This window comes from Nerophis ophidion, linkage group LG19, assembly GCF_033978795.1.
Source record: "Nerophis ophidion isolate RoL-2023_Sa linkage group LG19, RoL_Noph_v1.0, whole genome shotgun sequence".
Lineage (NCBI taxonomy): Eukaryota > Metazoa > Chordata > Actinopteri > Syngnathiformes > Syngnathidae > Nerophis > Nerophis ophidion.
In genome coordinates, this window is record NC_084629.1 from 14,088,895 (window position 1) to 14,109,272 (window position 20,378).

At 39.3% G+C, this 20,378-nt stretch overlaps 2 protein-coding genes across 9 annotated transcripts in view; one reads left to right on the forward strand and one right to left on the reverse strand.

The window, feature by feature from the left end:
• Positions 1 to 5,267, forward strand: part of sytl5 (synaptotagmin-like 5) — an 84,807-nt gene extending 79,540 nt beyond the window's left edge. For all 6 annotated transcript variants that reach the window (XM_061879226.1, XM_061879225.1, XM_061879230.1 and 3 more), the window contains one exon: positions 2,902 to 5,267. In XM_061879226.1, coding sequence (XP_061735210.1) covers positions 2,902 to 3,044 — 143 coding nt within the window. In that variant the 3' untranslated portion in view covers positions 3,045 to 5,267. The remainder of the gene's footprint in view (positions 1 to 2,901) is intronic.
• Positions 5,268 to 7,821: 2,554 nt separating this feature from the next.
• srpx (sushi-repeat containing protein X-linked) overlaps positions 7,822 to 20,378 on the reverse strand; it is a 35,311-nt gene continuing 22,754 nt past the window's right edge. For 2 of the 3 annotated variants that reach the window (XM_061879232.1, XM_061879231.1), the window contains 8 exons: positions 19,604 to 19,792; positions 19,322 to 19,498; positions 16,514 to 16,640; positions 16,292 to 16,413; positions 14,090 to 14,269; positions 12,645 to 12,778; positions 10,420 to 10,541; positions 7,822 to 8,333 (listed from right to left, as the gene is read on the reverse strand). In XM_061879232.1, the coding sequence (XP_061735216.1) occupies positions 8,150 to 8,333; positions 10,420 to 10,541; positions 12,645 to 12,778; positions 14,090 to 14,269; positions 16,292 to 16,413; positions 16,514 to 16,640; positions 19,322 to 19,498; positions 19,604 to 19,792 (1,235 nt within the window). In that variant the 3' untranslated portion in view covers positions 7,822 to 8,149. The remainder of the gene's footprint in view (positions 8,334 to 10,419; positions 10,542 to 12,644; positions 12,779 to 14,089; positions 14,270 to 16,291; positions 16,414 to 16,513; positions 16,641 to 19,321; positions 19,499 to 19,603; positions 19,793 to 20,378) is intronic. The other variant, XR_009802915.1, reaches the window with a different exon arrangement.

Below are 20,378 nucleotides of genomic sequence, written 5' to 3' on the forward strand. Positions count from 1 at the left end.
CGTAGACAGCCTGGATCAAGAAATTTTCACAATGGATTTTAGCTCCAATCTCGTCCAGGCTCAGAAGACTCAGTGACCTTCTCTCTGTCCCCTGCGCCTTATCGTAGCGTGCTGTTCAGCCGCCGCCTTTGCCAGCTCTTACCTGTGCCACTGTGCCCACCGTATGCCGTAGCCTTGCCTCTGTGATGTCCACAGCCTTGGCAGCTCTCCACTTCCGCCTTGTTCTGATTTCGATCCACACCTGGGCTACCTTTCGGTCACTAGACCCCCGATATTGTAGCAGTTCCTTGGACCGGGTCACCATGAACTGGTTATTGATGGTTGATGGAGCCTTAGCTTGTTGTTCCCCTACAAAACGATGATGCTAAGGCTTTGTAGCAGTCCTAGCCCCCTGCGCAGATTTGTGCTAAGCCTCCTCTCAAAGCTTTCTACTGCTGAAATGGGGACTTCATCAACTAAGAGGGGCCAAAGGAGAGGTAGAATATCATGCCGGGAAATCCAGGCCTTGAACTTGCCAGGGTGGCCAGACTGGCCAACTACGGTTAGCCAGGTCTCCCAACACTTGGTTGGTCGATTATGCGGAGGCTACGTCTCCCAGGCTGCACCTGAACACCTTATCCAAGCTCTTCACAGGGAGTGACGGTATTTTGGTGGTGCCGAGTAAAAAGCAGAACTTGCCAGAAACGTTTCCCTTTTTTAACTCAAGAGACCGCCTCTTACTTCAGGTTTGAAGCTCATGCAATCCCAGGAAATCGTCTCCTTGAGACAGTTCAGGATTCACCTGCAGTCAGGGACAGATGTACTGTAGTTGTTACCGTCAGGTCGTCCATGAAAGTACGGATGGGTGGCAGTCGGACTCCAGACTTGGTGAGGGGCAACATTCATTGATTTCCACAGACTTCACCGGCATATTCATGGAGAGTGCAAAGAGGCTGACGGAGATGGTACATCCAGTGATTATCTCCTTTTCGAGCTTTTTTCAGTCGGAGGTTGTTGTTCCAGAAGAGACTCTCAAGTGGAGGTTAGCATACTAGTCTAGCATGTGGTCTTTGAACTTCTTTGGAATGTGATGCAGGTTCAATGCTTCTTTGAGCAGCCTGTGGGGTATTGATCCGTGGCATTTGCAAGGTCCAGCCACAGTACAGCTAGGTCCCCCTTGTTCTCCATGGCTTCCCTAATAAGCTGTGTGACCTCACGTGTGCTCTAGACACTGGGTTACTTTGGAATCCCTCCTTTCTGTACCGTTGTACTTCAGGAGGTAATACCGTCTGTCAGTCTCCTGACAACAAGGCTAAGGATGATCTTCCCTTCAACATTCAACTACGAGATGGTTTCGGAACTGATCAATGTTCATCGACTTTTCTCCTTTGGGATCCACACACATCCTGTCTCCACTGGTCTGCTAACTCCACCCACATCCAGATCACCTTCAGGATCTTCTTGAGGTGGTGGTCGTTCTCAGCTTTGGAGCAGACAAGTTGTCAGCTACCCTTCTGTCCTAGCAGCTGTTTTGTGAACCCAAATGGGTTCGCTTGGAAGACAGCTGGCTTCAGAGACCTCTCCTTTCTCCTCTTCATATCCCGCTCAGCTCTCCTCAAGGGCGTCAACCTCTTGCGGATTATGCTGCGTAACTCCACAAGAGGATTGCTCTCTTCTTTACTCGGAACCTTAAACTTCTGCCTCAAGCTCTTCAGTTCCTGACTGAGCTGACGGATCTTGCAAGCTCTGTTGTTCATGGGGTAAGGGGGATAGACTTGTTTGCTTTTCTTGTAGCCTGAACTTCTTTGCAGCTAGGCTACATACAATCATGGTCATCATCTAGAGGCGTCATTCAGCTCCTCTTTAGGCAGTTGCCTCCAGGATGGTGTCAGTGTCTTCATCAAAATGGAGCCACTCCTTCTTACTAGTTTGGAGCCACTTAACCCGACAATGTTCTGATGTCCTGCGTCCATCAGGTGCTTGGATCGCCTGGAGGCTCGAAGCACTGTGGGGTGACCCCGGGCCAGGCTGCTCCTGCATCTCACCAGGCATAGTTCCTGTGTACTGGGACTTTACCACCTTGAGCACGCACTTCATCATGGCTTGCAGGTGAATCCCCAGGCATCTTGCCACATATGGATTCCATGGTCATCATCGTGTTTCCATTGCCATTTATCGCTGTCCTTTAATATAACAGGACAAATAATATAGTGTAAGAGTTTGCATGTTCTACCCGTGACTGCGTGGGTTCCCTTCGGGTACTCCGGCCTCCTCCCACTTCCAAAGACATGCACCAGGGGATAGGTTGATCGGCAACACTAAATTGGCCCTAGTGTTTGAAAGTTGTCGGCCTATTTGTGTTGGCCCTGTGATGAGGTGGCGACCCTTCCAGGGTGTACCCTGCCTTCAGCCGAAATGCAGTTGGGATAGGCTTTAGCACCCCTCAACCCAGAGAGGAACAAACGGTAGAAAATGGATGGATGGATAACAGGACAAATCAAGTTTAAGTTTAGGGTTTAATATTAGTCTTTTAAAATAGGGCTGGGGTTTTGTATCATGGTTATACTTAGGAGTTGGGGTTTTAATTTATTGTTTCAGGCTCAAGTTTCAAGTTAGTGTTTCATATAAGCCTTTCAATATAGAATTGAAGTTTCAAAATAAGGCTAGAGTTTTCAATTAGGGTAAGGGCATGAAAGATATGGTTTAATCAAGGGTTAGGGTTTCTAGTTAGGTTTTTTGCAATAACGGTAGAGTTTCAAATCTGGGTTCAAATGTAGATTTTCAAATTAAGTTTAGGGCTTCAAGGAAGGAATATGGATTCAATATAAGGTTAGGGTTTTATATTAGGTATTATTGTCGGTCCATATGCTAACTAGCTAGTTCACTTCCTGATCGACATGTCTCTGTCCCCTCTAACGGTAGGCACAAGTTACGGTAACGAGGTGGACTGGATGGACTCATACGGGGAGGAGCAGCGTCTGTGGCAGCGCATGATTGAGAATCCTGAAGTCCCTCAGGAGTGTACGCTGATGCTGAGGTCCACCATGAGGAAGACCTCCTCATGATCCGGAAGATCATCTTTTCACTTTTCCAGAAAACAACCAGTCATGCCTTTTTAAACCTCTGATTACTGCCAACAACCCACTTCCAATAAGCACATTATTTTTGCGCCTGAATCATTTTAGCATGTAGCTAACTACAGCCAACACACTTTTTTTATCCTATAAAACAAGACGTAAGACAAAGCACTGATAAATGGCGGCAGAGACCCCTTTCGTCCCCACGTGAGCTCTTTTTGCCGTGAAGCACATTCTCGCGAGTACAATGAATGTTTATTTTATTTTAGCATTAGTTTGCTAGCGAGCTAACAGCAGTCACCATAAGAGATGTCCGATAATCTCGGACTGCCGATATTATCGGCCGATAAATGCTTTAAAATGTGATATCGGAAATTATCGGTATGTGTTTCAAAAACTAAAATGTATGAGTTTTTAAAACGCCACTGTGTAGAGAGAAGTACAACGCGCCAATAAACCTTAAAGGCACTGCCTTTGCGTGCCGGCCCATTAACATATCTACGGCTTTTAACACACACAAGTGAATGCAGAGCATACTTGTTCAACAGCCATACAGGTCACACTGAGGGTGGCCGTGTAAACAAATTTAACACTTACAAATATGTACCACACTGTGAACCCACACCAAACAAGAATGACAAACACATTTCGGGAGAACATTCGCACCGTAACACAACATCAGAGCCTGTTGCAGCACTAACTCTTCCAGGACGCTACAATATACAACCCCCGCAAACTCTTACCCTCACCACCTCAACCCCGCCCACCTCAACCTCCACATGCTCTCTTAGGGAGAGCATGTCCCAAATTCCAAGCTACTGTTTTGAGGCATGTTAAAAAAACTAATGCTATTTGTGACTTCAGTATTAAATATGTCAGTGCCATGTTGGCATTTTTTTCCATAACTTGACTTGATTTTTTTGGAAAACCTTGTTGCATTTTTTAATGCATCCAGCGGGGCATCACAACAAAATTAGACATAATAATATGTTAATTCCACAACTGTACATATCGGTATCGGTTGATATCGGAATCGGTAATTAAGAGTTGGACAATATCGGATATCGGCAAAAAAAAACATTATCGGACATCTCTAGTCCCCATTGTTAAAATGATAGTATAAAGGTATAATAAAGCACCCCAGATAGCTTGTTCGTACCAAAGTTGTAAAATGAATCCACTCATCTGTGTTGTCGTCATCAGCATGTTAGCATGCTAACGTTAGCATTTATCTCCAAGCGCCACCGTGCCTACACGCACAACCTCAACCGCTAGCTAGCATGATTTATGAACCGTTAAAAAATTATTTGATAGTGCGTTCGCTTTCCATGCCTGCTGCTTGCATAGGAAATTTAGGGGAAAAAAGTAATTAAAATCCAGCTTCAATGTGAATTAGGTAACACTGCATCAGTGTGCTGAGTCAGCAGCACGGCGGTAGAGGTAACAAGAACAAGTTCCGCACTGATAATGACGTCGTTATTTCACTGCATCTGCAAAAACCTGCCTCCTGTTAAGACACAATTGCCAATATCGTGTGTGTGTAAAACACAACTAATAATAATAATAATAATGATAATTAAACATGGTTTTAGATGAGAAGTTTGTGCAATACCTGACTACTAACTTTTGATGTACAGCATGTGTTTACTTGTGTCCGCTCGACTCATGTCCAACCTATTTTATCTCCTGGCAGAAGTATTTTGAAATTAAAAGGAAAACATTTACACCAATCGATTGTTTTTTGTTTCGGTTTAAAAAAAAACAAAAAATGAGAATGTTCAACAAAAATTTTTGGGGATATGCTGGTCAGAGATCTTCTAAATGACAGAAGCACTCTGCTGTTTTTAGAGATGTACTATAGCACAGAAGCACTCTTGAAGATTTCAAGGATGTACTGCAAAAAAAACGCTGATCAAAGATCTTTTATATAAAAGGATTGCGTTTTTTGTTTTTAAGAATCTACTACACTGGTTACAGATCTTCTGTATGACAGGAGTACTCTGATGTTCTTTAAGATTGTCCTTCAAAAAAATTCAAACACTAGTCAAAGATCCTCTATATGTTAAAAACAAACACTCGTCGAAGATGCTCTATATAACAAGCGCGCTCTGTTTATAAAACAAAAACTGTAGTCAATCATCCTCTATGTGACAAGAGCACACTGAGGTTTAACAAAAAAACTTTAGTCAAAAATCCTCTCTATGACAAGAGCGCTCTGATGAAAAAAAAAATGAAATAAAAACACTAGTCAAAGATCCAGGAGCGCCATGGTGTTTAAAACAAAAATTAGTCAAACGAGAGATCACTGTTAAATAAATAAACACTAGTGAAAGATTATCTATAACAAGAGCATTCTGATGTTGAAAAAATAAAATAAAAAACACTAGTCAAAAGGATCGTCTGTAGACAAGAGCGGCCAAATATTTATAAAAAAAAAAAATCAAAGATCCTTTATGTCACAGGAACGTTCTGATGTAAAATCAACTAATCAAAGATCCTCTAAAATATAACATTAACGCTCTGATGTTTAAACACAACCTTGTCAAAGATCCTCTATATATGAAATTTAAAACAATCATCAAGATCCTCTATGTGATAGGAGCGCTGTTATAAAAATAATAAAAATAAAAGATCCTCTAAATGACATAAGTACTCGAAGATCCTCGAAGTGACAGCAGCGCTATGATGTTCTTAAAAAAACAACAAAAAACCTTATTCAAAGATCCTCTATACAACGTTAGTGTTCTGGTGTTAAAAAAAAGTAAATAAAACAGTAGTCAAAGACCCTCAATATGACGAGAGCGCTCGAATATCAGAAGAAAAAAACCCTAGTCAAAGATCTTCTATGTGACAGGAGCATTCAGATGTAAAAAAAAAATAAATAAAAAAAATAATCGAAGATGTTCTATATAAAATGAGTGCTCTGATGTTAACAAAAAAAAACTTGTCAAAGATCCTCCATATATGAAATGAAAGCAATAGTCAAAGGTCCACAATGTGGAGCGCTCTGGTGTTTAAAAAATACATACAAAAATTAAAGATCCTCTATACAACCTGAGTTCTCTGATGTTAAAAAACACTTGTCAAAGATCCTCAATATATAAACATGAAAACAATAGTAAAAGATCCTCTAAGTGACAGGAGTGCGCTGTTTTAAAAAACAAAACAAAACAACACTAATCAAAGATCCTCTACATAACTTGAGCGCTATGATGTAAAATAAACACTTGTCAAAGATCCTCCATATGACAAGAACGCTCTGTTAAAAAACACAAGTCAAAAATCCTCTATATATAAAAATAAAAACTATAGTAAAAGATCCTCTAAGTGACAGGAGCGCTCTGTTTTACAAAACAAAAGAAAAAACACTCCTTGCCATCTCCGGGTTGGGGAGGAGACCCTGCCCCAAGTGGAGGAGTTCAGGTACCTAGGAGTCTTGTTCACGAGTGAGGGAAGAGTGGATCGTGAGATCGACAGGCGGATCGGTGCGGCGTCTTCAGTAATGCGGACGTTGTACCGATCCGTTGTGGTGAAGAAGGAGCTGAGCCGGAAGGCAAAGCTCTCAATTTACCGGTCGATCTACGTTCCCATCCTCACCTATGGTCATGAGCTTTGGGTCATGACCGAAAGGATAAGATCACGGGTACAAGCGGCCGAAATGAGTTTCCTCCGCCGTGTGGCGGGGCTCTCCCTTAGAGATAGGGTGAGAAGCTCTGCCATCCGGGAGGAACTCAAAGTAAAGCCGCTGCTCCTCCACATCGAGAGGAGCCAGATGAGGTGGTTCGGGCATCTGGTCAGGATGCCACCCGAACGCCTCCCTAGGGAGGTGTTTAGGGCACGTCCAACCGGTAGGAGGCCACGGGGAAGACCCAGGACACGTTGGGAAGACTATGTCTCCCGGCTGGCCTGGGAACGCCTCGGGATCCCCCGGGAAGAGCTAGACGAAGTGGCTGGGGAGAGGGAAGTCTGGGTTTCCCTGCTTAGGCTGCTGCCCCCGCGACCCGACCTCGGATAAGCGGAAGATGATGGATGGATGGATGGAAGAAAAAACCCTAATCAAAGATCCTCTACATAACTTGAGCGCTCTGATGTAAAATAAACACTCGTCAAAGATCCTCTGTATGACAAGAGCGCTCTGTTAAAAAGACACTAGTCAAAAATCCTCTGTGACAAGCTCTCTTTAAAAAAAAAAAGGACCTGCGAAAATGAGAAGCCAATGGGAGGTGCACTATGTTAAAAAAAACAATCTACTAGTAGTGTCCAATGTTTACAGGAGTGCTGTGTTGTTTTTAAGGATGAACTGCAAAAAAATCACTTATCAAAGATCTTCTATATTAATGGAATGCTTGTTGTTTGAAAGGATCTACTGCATAAATGCTGGTCAAAGATCTTCTATACAATAAGAGCACTCAGATGTTCCTTCATAAGCTAAAACAATAATCAAAGATCCTCTGAGTAACAGTAGTGTGCTGGTATTAAAAGGAAAATGTAAGTCAAAGATCCTCTAAATGAAGGGGAGCTGTATCGTTTTTGTTTTTTTTGCAAAAACAAATCAAAGATCCTCTGCACGACCATAGTGCTCTGATCGTGTTTTTAAGGATGTACCGTAAAAGAATGCCTGTTAATGGTCTTATATTACAGGAAAGTGCAGCTTTTAAAAGTCGCTACTGCAAAAACGCCAGTCAAAGATCCTCTATATTACAAGAGTGTAGTTCTAATAGCAAACAGATGTAGTGTTGCACAAACACACAGTGTAGTCCAAAAGTGTGAGAATACATTATTATTATTAATATTATTATTACAGAGGTGGGACATAAATAGCAGAATTGTACACTCCGTACAGTAAAAATACTTTTTTGTACAAAACATTCTTTTGTTTTGAAAAACAATTATTTAAAAAAAGTACAAACAGGAAGAAGACAAGACACAGGAATCAATATGATTGTTGTGACATGTGACTTGACACACACACACACACACACACACACACACACACACACACACACTTTGAAGACTGTGTGAGTTCCTGCACGAGGGTGTGTTGTCTTACCGAAGATGGCTGCAAGTCCAGGGGCCAAGTCCACAGGGGCCCGTTATGATTGACAGTTCTGTCCGGCCGCCTGCTGCAGAACCATCTCGTCTTTACGCAGAGGAAACGTGTCAATGGTGGTGAAGAGCTCGGCCGCCGTGATGGGGAAGGGGTAGCGTTGTTTGTCTGTGCCCTGCTTGTCTACCAAGACCATCTGGAAGGACCTCTGAGGAATCTGGAGCTGTAACCTAGGCAACGCACAGGACAGTCACTACAAAGTACACTAAGTGTGTGTGTGTTCTTGTATTTCTACCCTTCTGGAGACATCAACAATCAATCAATCAATCAATGTTTACTTATATGGCCCTAAATCACTAGTGTCTCAAAGGGCTGCACAAACCACTACGACATCCTCGGTAGGCCCACATAAGGGCAAGGAAAACTCACACCCAGTGGGACAAGTCCACTTCCATAGAAGTACCTTCCATAGGAGGACCGGTGAACAAGTTAGGTCACAGTGGTCCCTAACCTTTTTGTAGCTGCGGACCGGTCAACGCTTGAAAATTTGTCCCACGGACCAGGGTGCGGGGTTTTTTGTTTTTGTTTGTTTTTTCATAAAGAAATCCAATCATGTGTACTTACGGACTGTATCCCTGTATACTGTATTGATCTATATTGATATATAATTTATATATTGTGTTTTTTATGTTGATTTAATCATTTGAAAAAAAGTATTACTTTTTTTATCGTTTTTATTTCTTGTGCAGCCCACTTAGTTTGGACATATATCAACGTCCCAATACAGAAAACCATTGCATCTAATAGAGAATGTCTCATTCGCACCTTTAGTGGTGAAATCTATCAAAATAAGGGGGGGTCCCAAAAAGGAGGGATTTTTCAAATTCACTGTGTCGGTTGTGTGAATGTGAGTGTGAATGTTGTCTATCTGTGTTGGTCCTGTGATGAGGTAGCGACTTGTCCAGGGTGTACACTACCTTCCGCCCGATTGTAGGTGAGATAGGCACCAGCGCCCCACGCGACCCCAAAGGGAATAAGCGGTAGAAAACGCTCCCCCTCTGGTCAACATATGAAATAACAAGTGTGTGTAAAAATTCCAAGTGCTCCCCCCCGGCCAACATATGTAATAACAAGTGTGTGTAAGACATTGGAATGCGCCCACTTAGGCCACATAAATATGTGCATAGAGACATACTGAAATAAATTAAAGTGAATCATGAAGATTGAAAATCAATTACAAACAAAAAGATGAAAGTGAACTAAAAGCAGTCTTTTTCTCACAATGTGTCAACTTTTTTCATATAAAATTGGGAAAAATTTCTCATGTTCTTTCCGTTTCTGTGATATTGCAATATTTTCTCGTGATATTATTAATTTTTTATGTAAAATTATAACCCTTTTAATGCAAAATGGTGACGTTTGTCATATAGAATTCTGACTTTTATCCCAATATTGCCAATTTTTTTGTTGCTCTTGTAAAATAGTTTTGGAGTAAAATTCTGACGTATGACAATTCTGTCATAATTTTGCCAAGTAAAAATTCTGATAATTATAAAGTTTTCTTATAAAATTGTGCCTTTGTCGAGTGATATTATGACTCTTTTCATAAAATTGCCAAAATGTTAAGCTTTTCTTGTAAAATTGCGACTGCTGTTTAGTAGAATTCGAAATTTTTATCATGATATTCCACAAATGTTCAGTTTTTGTTTTCAATCAATCAATCAATCAATCAATGTTTATTTATATAGTCCTAAATCACAAGTGTCTCAAAGGGCTGCACACGCCACAACATTCTTGGTTCAGATCCCACATAGAGGCAAGGAAAAACCCAGTGGGATGTCAATGTGAATGACTATGAGAAACCTTGGAGAGGAACCCCCCCCAGGGCAGACCGGATGCAATGGACGTCGGGTGGGTCTAACATAATATTGTGAAAGTCCAGCCCATAAAGGAATGGACGTCGGGTGGGTCTAACATAATATTGTGAAAGTCCAGCCCATAAAGGATCTAACCTAATAGTGAGATATTTTGACTTGCTTTGAGTAAAATTACGACTTTTATTACAATACTGCCAAAATTCCATGTTTTTCTTGTAAACCTGTGACCGTTTTCTTTAAAATTTCAACAAATTTTTCACAACAAGCTTTTTTTTATATTTGCATAGTATGTACATATTATTAATGTAAATAAAAATCTTTACATATCTAGAAAGGGTGGTCCTAAAGACAGGCATTTTTCGGAGGTCTCAAGAAGGTAATAAATACAACAATGCGTATGTGTGTGTGTGTGTGTGTGTGTGTGTGTGTGTGTGTCTACCTGAGCTGCAAGGACAGCATCGGGGGAAGAAGTCTGTGTCGAATGCGGCCAATCTGAGCCGGGTAATTCCCCACCAGCTCAATGACGGTCACGTGACGCAGGTCCAGTCCACACTGGGCGTGCTGTGGTCACCAGAAAGAACAAGTTGAACAGCTTGAATAGGGAAAAAAATGATTAAAAGCCTAATCTGGAAGCCAGACCAAGGGGAGGGTACCCAGGGGGGCCTGGTTGAGGCTCCCCATGAAAGAGCCACCAGTTGGAATTTTTCAGAATTGGTTGAAAGATGTTGACGTAGCAACAGTTTCAATTGAGAATGGGTATTTCGGAACTCCTGAAATTTCGGGAAAACCTGGAATTTGTACGAAAAGAAAAATGGTAATTTTGTTGTCCCAACTAAGAGGAATGTTTTTAAAGTGGAATGGTCAAAAACTATTAAAAAATGTGGACGGTGAAAACTTCCAGCAAGAGGTGAACATATGGCTTCGGAGAACTGTGAATTCTGGGTATTCCTGGAGATTTCCTGAACTCGGAAGATGGCAGTTTGATTGTCCAAGGTGAGTGGATGGTGGAACGTTGCAATGTGGGGATTGTGCAAGTTGGAAAAATGGCCGATTCATTTTCAATGGGAAAAAATGTACCGGAAAACTGGGAATTCAGGGATATTTTTGAACTTTTTTTTTTTTTTTTTTGGTGAGCACAAAATTACCGCTCCAGCCGAACACTTTGATATTTGAAATTTTACCTTCTAGTGAAAACTTTTGGGCTGTAGCAAACTTTTGCGTATTTGGAAGAATAATCATAAACTGATGATAAAAAAGTATTTGTGTGACATTCCCACAATGACGTCATTAGTGGTCCACTGCACCCAGAGAGTGACCCTCACCCATGGGGTCTGGTTGGGGCTTGGAGCTCAGAGAATGTTGTACTGAAGGAGTTGTCACATCCCCCCCCCCACACACACACAAACACACACACCCACACACACACATTTGTGTATTTGTTACCTTTTTGAGACCTCTGAAAAAATGTCTACCTCTTTAGGACCACCCTTTCTAGATTTATATAAAGGTTGTATATATACATAAAATGCAAATATAAAAAAGCTTGTTGTAAAAAATGAGTTGGAATTTCAGAAGAAAAAGACACAATTTAGAATTTTTGCAGTATTATAATAAAAGTCGTCATTTTACGCAGGTCAAAATTTTCAAAGATTTGTGCGACATAATGATAAAAGTTGGAATTTTACTCAATTACAGTCGCAATTTTACAAGAAAAGCTAAACATTTTGTAAATTTTATGAAAAAAGTCGTAATTTTACTTCGCAAAAGTCACAATTGTATTAAAAAACTTTAGAGTGTTGGCAATATTATAATAATAATCAGAATTTTACTTGGCAAAATGATGTCAATTCTACTCAAAAAAGGTCACTCTTTTACAAGAACACAAACATTGGCAATATTGTGGTTAAAGTCTGAATTTTTTTCTGACAAATGTCCCAATTTTGCTTTAAAAAGTAATGTTTTTTTATTAAAAAATGTAATACTTTTACGAGAAAATATTGCAATATAACACATACAAAGAATATGAGAAACTATTCCCCATTTTATAAGAAAAAGTTGACACATCGTGAGAGACTGCTTTTAGTTAGTCTATTTTTATTTTTTGTTCTTAATTACTTTTTAATCTTCCTTATTTACTTCAAGTTATTACAGTATGTGTCTATATACATATTTATTTATTTATTATTAATTTTGGCCAAAGGGAGCGCATTTTAATTTCGTACAAACATTTGATATTACATATGTTGTCCAGAGGGGGAGCACTTCAAATTTTTACCTACACTTGTTATTTCATATGTTGACCAGAGGGGGAGCACTTTTAAAACCAACACACAGTCAATTTGAAAAATCCCTCCTTTTCGGGACCAACCTAATTTTGATGGATTTCACCACCAGGGGAGCAAATGAGACATTCTCTATTAAATGCAATGGTTTTCCGTATTTGGACCACGATTCCGGTCCTAACTTGTTCACCGGTCCTCATATGGAAGGTACTTTTCCTTGTTGATGTCTCAAGAAGGGTAGAAATACAACACACACACACACACACGCACGCACGCACGTACACACACACACACACACACACACATACACACATACACACATACACACACAATCCCCTCCCCTGCCACTAAAACACTACAACAAGGTGAAATATTTGCTCACCTGTAGATTGGTCATCTGGAAGCGGTAATTATGATTGGCAGCCGTCGGGGCGGAGATAATGAGCAGTCGTCGCTTCTCGTAGAACTGGTCCAGCAGGGCGGACGCCCTCCGCACCCCCACGTTAATGTTCATGGCTGCGACCAGGACAAACATGCAAGACTGAACGCTGGAGGAATACATTCGGAACCGCTTCCCGCTGTGAAATGAACACGCCTCAGGCAAAACTCGAATGAATAAGCAGCATGAATAATGGAAGGGAAATATTTCCTACATTTGTACGCTTATGTTCATCATTGTCAGTCTGCTTGCACCAAAAAAAACCCAACAACATTTCGGGTCAGATCACACAAATTATATCAAATAAACTCGCTTTGTTCCTTTAGTCAGTGGAATGAAAAATGACGTTAACTACATTCTAACATCACATGACTCAGCATAATGAATTTATATTACATTTAATATTATTACAGGAAAGTTGGGAGACGTACTCTCATTCAATGGGATGCAAAAGTGCCTCCAAACTTGTGGTGTAAATACTGTGCATACCCAGTAAATATATGTACAATATACAATACTGTAGTCTATTTTAATATGTGAACAGCTACTATTCCGCAGTGTCTGATTCACTAAAAACTATTTACAAAATGAACAAAATATATTATTAGATATGATCATATGGGACAAAATATAAGTAGTATACATCATATATAATTATTATTAAGTATAAATTAAAATTATTATACATCAACAATATAAATAAACAGCTCAAACCTTCATAAACCTGGGGAAAAGGAGGTTTTATCTTGATCCATACATGTATCAAATAGAATGTATAAGACATTTTATGTTAAATCGCTCTTTTTTCATTATTAAACTATGAATTATGATCTGTAGAATTTACTTGTATTTTTTATTTTAAAAAACATTTTATTTTAAATAATATCTACTTTTATTTAATATTTTGTCAAACATTTTACACAGTTCTTGACATACATATATTAATATTAATACATTGTCCATTCATCCATTTTCTACCGCTTGTCCCTTTCAGGGTCGCGGGGGGTGCTGGAGCCAATCACAGCTGCACATGGGCACATAATGTGATAATTAATTATAAACAAAAATAAAATGCAATATCATTTACTTTGAAATTTAATTTATGACCGTTTTCCTCCCGCAAAGTTTTTTATTTCTGCAAGTATTTGATGACCTTTTTATTCATATAATCATGAATGTTATACAACAGTTATGATACAAACAAATACAATAAATGTATTGGTTTAATATAATAATTTCAGATTATCCATCCATCCATTTTTCTACCGCTTGTCACTATTGTAAAATGGCCTTGATCTTCTAAATTGAACAAGATTTTTCTGTATCCTGATTGAAAGGAAGACCAAGTGAGCGGCACAGGTCACATGACTGGTGTGTTGTATACGTACGCGCACAGGTGGTGTCAATTCCGGACCAGGTGAGTCCATACTGGCACACCCTGGCAGCGCTGCCCTGTAGATCGGAGCCGCCCATGCAGGTGAATTGGCAGGTGGCGCCGTAGTTGTCTCCGTCGCTGTCGCACTTCATGTAGCCGTTCTCGGGGGGGAACAGTGGACTGCAGCGTCGCACTAGGCAAGAAGGCATTGGACGTACGGTTACTGTATTGTCACAACATACCAAAAGACAGACTTATCTTTATCACGTTGCGACCCCAGGACTTTGTGCACTTCCTGGTTTTTATCTGGACTTTTTAATTCATTATTCTCTGTCTCCTGTCTCTGCATTCTGAAGTCACGCCAAAAACGCCAGGTATTTTTGGGGGGTTCAACACTAATAATAACTTTATATTTAGAAAAATAATCAAATTAAATCAAACACATTGAAATAATAATGCAATCTAAGAACATGATATAATAATGAATCATCATTCTTATCTGGTTAAATAAAGGTTCTAATAATGAATCATAATTAGAATAAGTATTTAAATACCTTCAAAAAATGTTTTATTATTGTGGTGATCCCACTTTAGTCAATCATATGCTGATGTGTGCAAGCAATATTTTCCCCTAATGTCGATTTTCTTTTAATCCGACTTTGCAACAACATGGTGAGCAAAGTACTACATTAATATTTAAACAACACCACTTTGTAATATTTGCATACACATCTATACCAGGAGTCTTCAACCCTTTTTTAGGGCTACTTTTACAAAATAAAAATGTTTATTTTCATAAGTTTTAAAGCCAAACAACAAAGGGAATACACTTGTTTTTACCACAGCATTAACACAGTTTAGAGATAGATAGATAGATAGATAGATAGATAGATAGATAGATAGATAGATAGATAGATAGATAGATAGATAGATAGATAGATAGATAGATAGATAGATAGATAGATAGATAGATAGATAGATAGATAGATAGATAGATAGATAGATAGATAGATAGATGGATGGATGGATGGATCGATGGATGGATGGATGGATGGATGGATGGATGGATGGATGGATGGATGGATGGATGGATGGATAGATAGATAGATAGATAGATAGATAGATAGATAGATGGATAGATAGGTAGATAGATAGATAGATAGATAGATAGATGGTACTTAATTGATACCTTCAAGAGAGTTCCCTCAGAAAAATTAAAATTCCAGCAGCAGTATACAGAATTGAGATTGAACTTCAAAAGTAAAAAGTAAATAATGGGGGTATGAATTAGAAAAAAAAAATAGAAAAATATTACAATAAGAATAAAAATAACAAGCAACAATGAGAATACAAATATAACAGTAAAATAAGAATATAACAAGAGAAACTAGGCAGTAGTGACCATGTTATGAAAAAGTATTGCACTGCTTTCATTTTGCATCCCCTGTCATCCAAGTATCTCCCTCCCTACCAGAGAGGAGTTGTACATTCTAATGGCGTGTGGCGTTTGCTTTGAAACATGTTGTCATTTGCTTCTTGTGTTTCAGAATGCATTTCTTTCTAGTGCAGAGATTTATTTTATCACAAATAGAGCTACTTTTACAAAAAATAGGTTTGTTCTTTTATTTACATGACTGACAACATTTAATTTGTACTATTAGGAAGCAGATCTCCATTCAAACCAAGCAATGTTGTGGTCATCCATCCATCCATCCATTTCCTACCGCTTATTCCCTTTTGGGGTCGCGGTCATTTGTCGTTAAATATAAAGTACGGTATCTGAATTCCATCCATCCATCCATTTTCTACCGCTTATTCCCTTTTGGGGTCGCGGGGGGCGCTGGCGCCTATCTCAGCTACAATCGGGCGGAAGGCGGGGTACACCCTGGACAAGTCGCCACCTCATCGCAGGGCCAACACAGATAGACAGACAACATTCACACTCACATTCACACACTAGGGCCAATTTAGTGTTGCCAATCAACCTATCCCCAGGTGCATGTCTTTGGAAGTGGGAGGAAGCCGGAGTACCCGGAGGGAACCCACGCATTCACGGGGAGAACATGCAAACTCCACACAGAAAGATCCCGAGCCTGGATTTGAACCCAGGACTGCAGGACCTTCGTATTGTGAGGCAGACGCACTAACCCCTCTGCCACCGTGAAGCCCGGTATCTGAATTGATTTAAATATTTTAAATCCATTTTTAATCCCACCTCTCACTCGGACAGTGAAGCGACATGACCCGATGTTTCCCGCACGGTCCAACACAGTGTAGGACATCTTGTGAAGACCCTCAGGGAAATTAGACTTTGGTGGTTTCCCTTTCAGTATCACACTGCAAAAACAAAGCAAACCAAAAAAAAACAGACTTAATAGGTTTTATCTTTCTCTGTGTGTGATGGCATTGTGTAACACTAAACACAACCACTGTTTACTCTGTTAGGACGCCATCGGCCGTGTCCAAACCCTCTGGAGTGTCCCACCTCACCCTGGCTGTGAGCTTGCCTGGTTCGGCCCACTTGTCCTTCACATGAGGACACTTGATTTTTGGAGGATCAACGTCTGGAGGGAATGGTAAGGGCAACAAAGAGAAACATCTCATTATTAGGAACTAGGGTGGTATGGTATACTGTACTGGTATTAGTATAATAATACTAATGAATCATATTCGGTACTATACCGCCTCTGAAAAGTACCGGTCCCCCACCTCTCCGCCACAAACTGATCCCCCCACCCCCGGCGTCGAGTTTGGGCCTTGCTGGTTTACAAGCAGACGAGCATGTTCGGCAGCGCACAATCACAGAGTACATACAAGCAGACACAGTGTGTAGACAGAAAAGGGAGAACAGACTCATTTTGGCTTAAAAACTAACGATAAAGGTGAAGTTATAACACTGAAACGCCCTTTAGGAAGAGGTGCTTTAAGACATGGCTAGCTAGCTAACGGCTAAAGCCCAGCCGCAGTCGGCAGTGTTTTACCTACTTCTAAATCAATAATCCTTGCCTCCGCGGCCACAAATAAAGTAAGGTTTTTACAAGTATCATCCCTGTAGGAAGAGGACTAGCTAAACATGCTTCACTCCACACCATAGCTTACCGGGGTCAAAATGGAAACAAAAGCCATTTGGGGATCTACACCTAACATCCACTGTAATGACACCAAGTACAGGAGCATATCTAGTTGATATTACTATGATTACGTCTATATTATTTGGCATCACAACGTCTTTTTTTTATTTTTATTTTTAATATGTTCATAAACTCAGGAATTATGTCCCTGGACACATGAAGACTTTGAATATGACCAATGTATGATCCTGTAACAACATGGTATAGGATTGACACCAAAATTTGTGGTATCATCCAAACAACAGAAGAATAAATAATTATTACATTTTAACAGAAGTGCAGATAGAGTTAAGAGCGAAAGTAAACAGATATTAACAGTAAATGAACAAGTAGATTAATAATTCATTTTGTACCACTTGTCCTTATTAATTTTGACAAAATATTAAAATGATAAAAGACCAAATATGTTACTGCATATGTCAACAGCTAAATTAGGAGCCTTTGTGTGCTTACTTACTAATAAAACACAAGTTGTCTTGTAAATTCACTATTTTATTTAAGGACAAGCATGCAATAAGAAACATATGTTTAATGTACCCTAAGATTCTTTGTTAAAATAAAGCCAAAAATAAAAAATGTTGTTCTCCAATCCAATCCAATCCACTTTATTTATATAGCACATTTAAACAACAATAACGTTTCCAAAGTGCTGCATAGCCGTGTTAAAAACAATTGTAAAAAAAAAAAAATAAATACAATAAAATAAAAAAAGTATATATATATATATTATGCTCCACCAATGACTGAATAAAAACAAAAAATAAATAAATATAAAACCAATAAAAACAATATAAAAACAAATATGATTAAAAACTATTTTAAAGGGTAAAATCAATTAAAACAGTAAAATAGAAATCAAAGTGTATAAAAAACACAGAGGACAACAGAGGACCACACAACTCACGTAGTGTTAAAAGCCAAAGAATAAAAGTGGGTCTTAAGACGAGACTTAAAACACTCCATTGTGGAAGCAGTTTGAACATGGAGCGGCAGAGTGTTCCAGAGCTTAGGGCCGACCACAGGGAAGGCCCTGTCTCCCCTGGTCTTAAGTCTGGTCTTGGGCACCACGAGCTGGAACTGGCTCTCGGACCACAGAGCGCGCGCAGGAATGTAAATTTGGATAAGGTCCGAGATATATTGAGGTGCCACTCCATGTAAAGATTTACATGGACATTTATTTAGATAAGTACCGAAAAGCACCTAAAAGTATCGAAATAATTTTGGTACCGGTACCAAAATATTGGTATCGGTACCAACATTATTAGGAACGTGACGATTGATCGACCAGTGATCAAAATCTGGGTTCCAAATACCCTTAGAAATGTGCAAAACCTAAATATAAATAACTGGTAATGGAAACACCCATATCTAAAATAAAAAAAAACATTTTTGCGCTCTCATGAGGTGGTTTTAGAGACGTTTGGATATTTAAGTTTTTTAGAGGTCACCTAAATCTCGAACCGACGGGGTGCCACTGCAGGACATCCAGAGGTTGCCTACAGCCAGAGCTGTGTGTTTTATGAGCAAGCTATGGAGCAATAATATGCTATAATAGGTTATAATATGCTATAATAGGCTATAATATGTTATAATATGCTATAATAGGTTATAATATGCTATAATAGGCTATAATATGCTATAATAAGTTATAAAGGGGCTATAATGTGCTATAATATGCTATAATGTGCTATAATATGCTATAATAGGCTATAATATGCTATACTAGGCTACAATGTGCTACAATATGCAACAATATGCTAAAATAGGCTATAATATGCTATACTAGATTACAATGTGCTATAACGTACTACAATGTCCTATAATATGCTACAATATGTTATAATATGCTATAATAGGCTATAAAATGCTATAATAGGATATAATATGCTATAATAGGCTATAACATGCTATAAATATGCTATAACGGGCTATAATATGCTATGACAGGCTATGATTTGCTAAAAAATATGCTACAATAGGCAAAAATATGCTAAAACAGGCTATGATATTAAAAAAAATGCTATAATAAGGTATAATATGGCAACTCTGTTGATAATGAAATAGAGACGTTATGTCCAAGGCTTCAAAACAGCAGCGACGAGGTGCTCGCTTACCAACACAGGTGGGGACTGTGGCGCTCCACACCTTGTTGTGCTGGCAGGTGGCCGTCTTGGAGCCCTTAAGAGTGAATCCTTCCGCGCAGAAAAACTCACAGCGGGAACTGTAGTAGGAGCCGTCCGAACACTTGTAGCCGCCATTAGCTGGCATGCTCATCTTGGGACAGCGGATCTCTGTCAGAGAAAGAACTACTACTTCAAATGGAAACCTTGGTGATGATACAATATACACATGTTATCCAAGAGGAGACTGAGGACAGCAGAGTAGTACCACTTCACCTCGACATGCATAATTGGAGGACCAGTGTTTGCTGGCCATGCACACCACTTCCGTGCTCGGCGTCTCGTATCCTTGCTTGCAGCGGATTTTACAGCGTGTTCCCATGACGTTCTTGTAATGTTCCCCTCTGGGAGTACGGCAGCTCACGTCGCCATGTTTCACCTTTATTGGCGCGCACCACGCCGTGCCTAAAGAGTGTCGAGAGTCTTATAAGCGTCCTTTGTATGGATGTTTAAAAAATATTTGTTAGAAGGAAGGATAGATTAGGAGACACTTACCTGGGGATTTTAAATGACTCAAAAGACTCATTTAATTTCCTATGACCATATTTGGTATGTCTGCAAGAGGGGCCGGGGGAACAGTGCCCCATCAGATCCAGTGGAGTGTACTATTTCATAACCCTAACCCTATAGTCGAAAAGGCCGGTGATCGCACAGTTCAACAGTAAATAAAGAAAAATTAAATTCCAGTGGAATAACTAAAAATGAACAGCAATGTTCTAAAAACAACGGGGGAAAAAAAGATAAAAATAACAATAAAAATAACACATAATAAATAATGATGAAAATAATGTTAAATTAGTAATTATTAATATAATAATTATTATGACTATTATTTTTAACAATAATTAATCATTATAAATATATTAACATTAAATTAACATTAATAACTATAATATCATTGTTGTTATTTAATTGGAATTATTATTATTATAACTATTGTTGTTAGTATTAACAATAATAAATATAATTATAATTTAATAAAGACTTATAC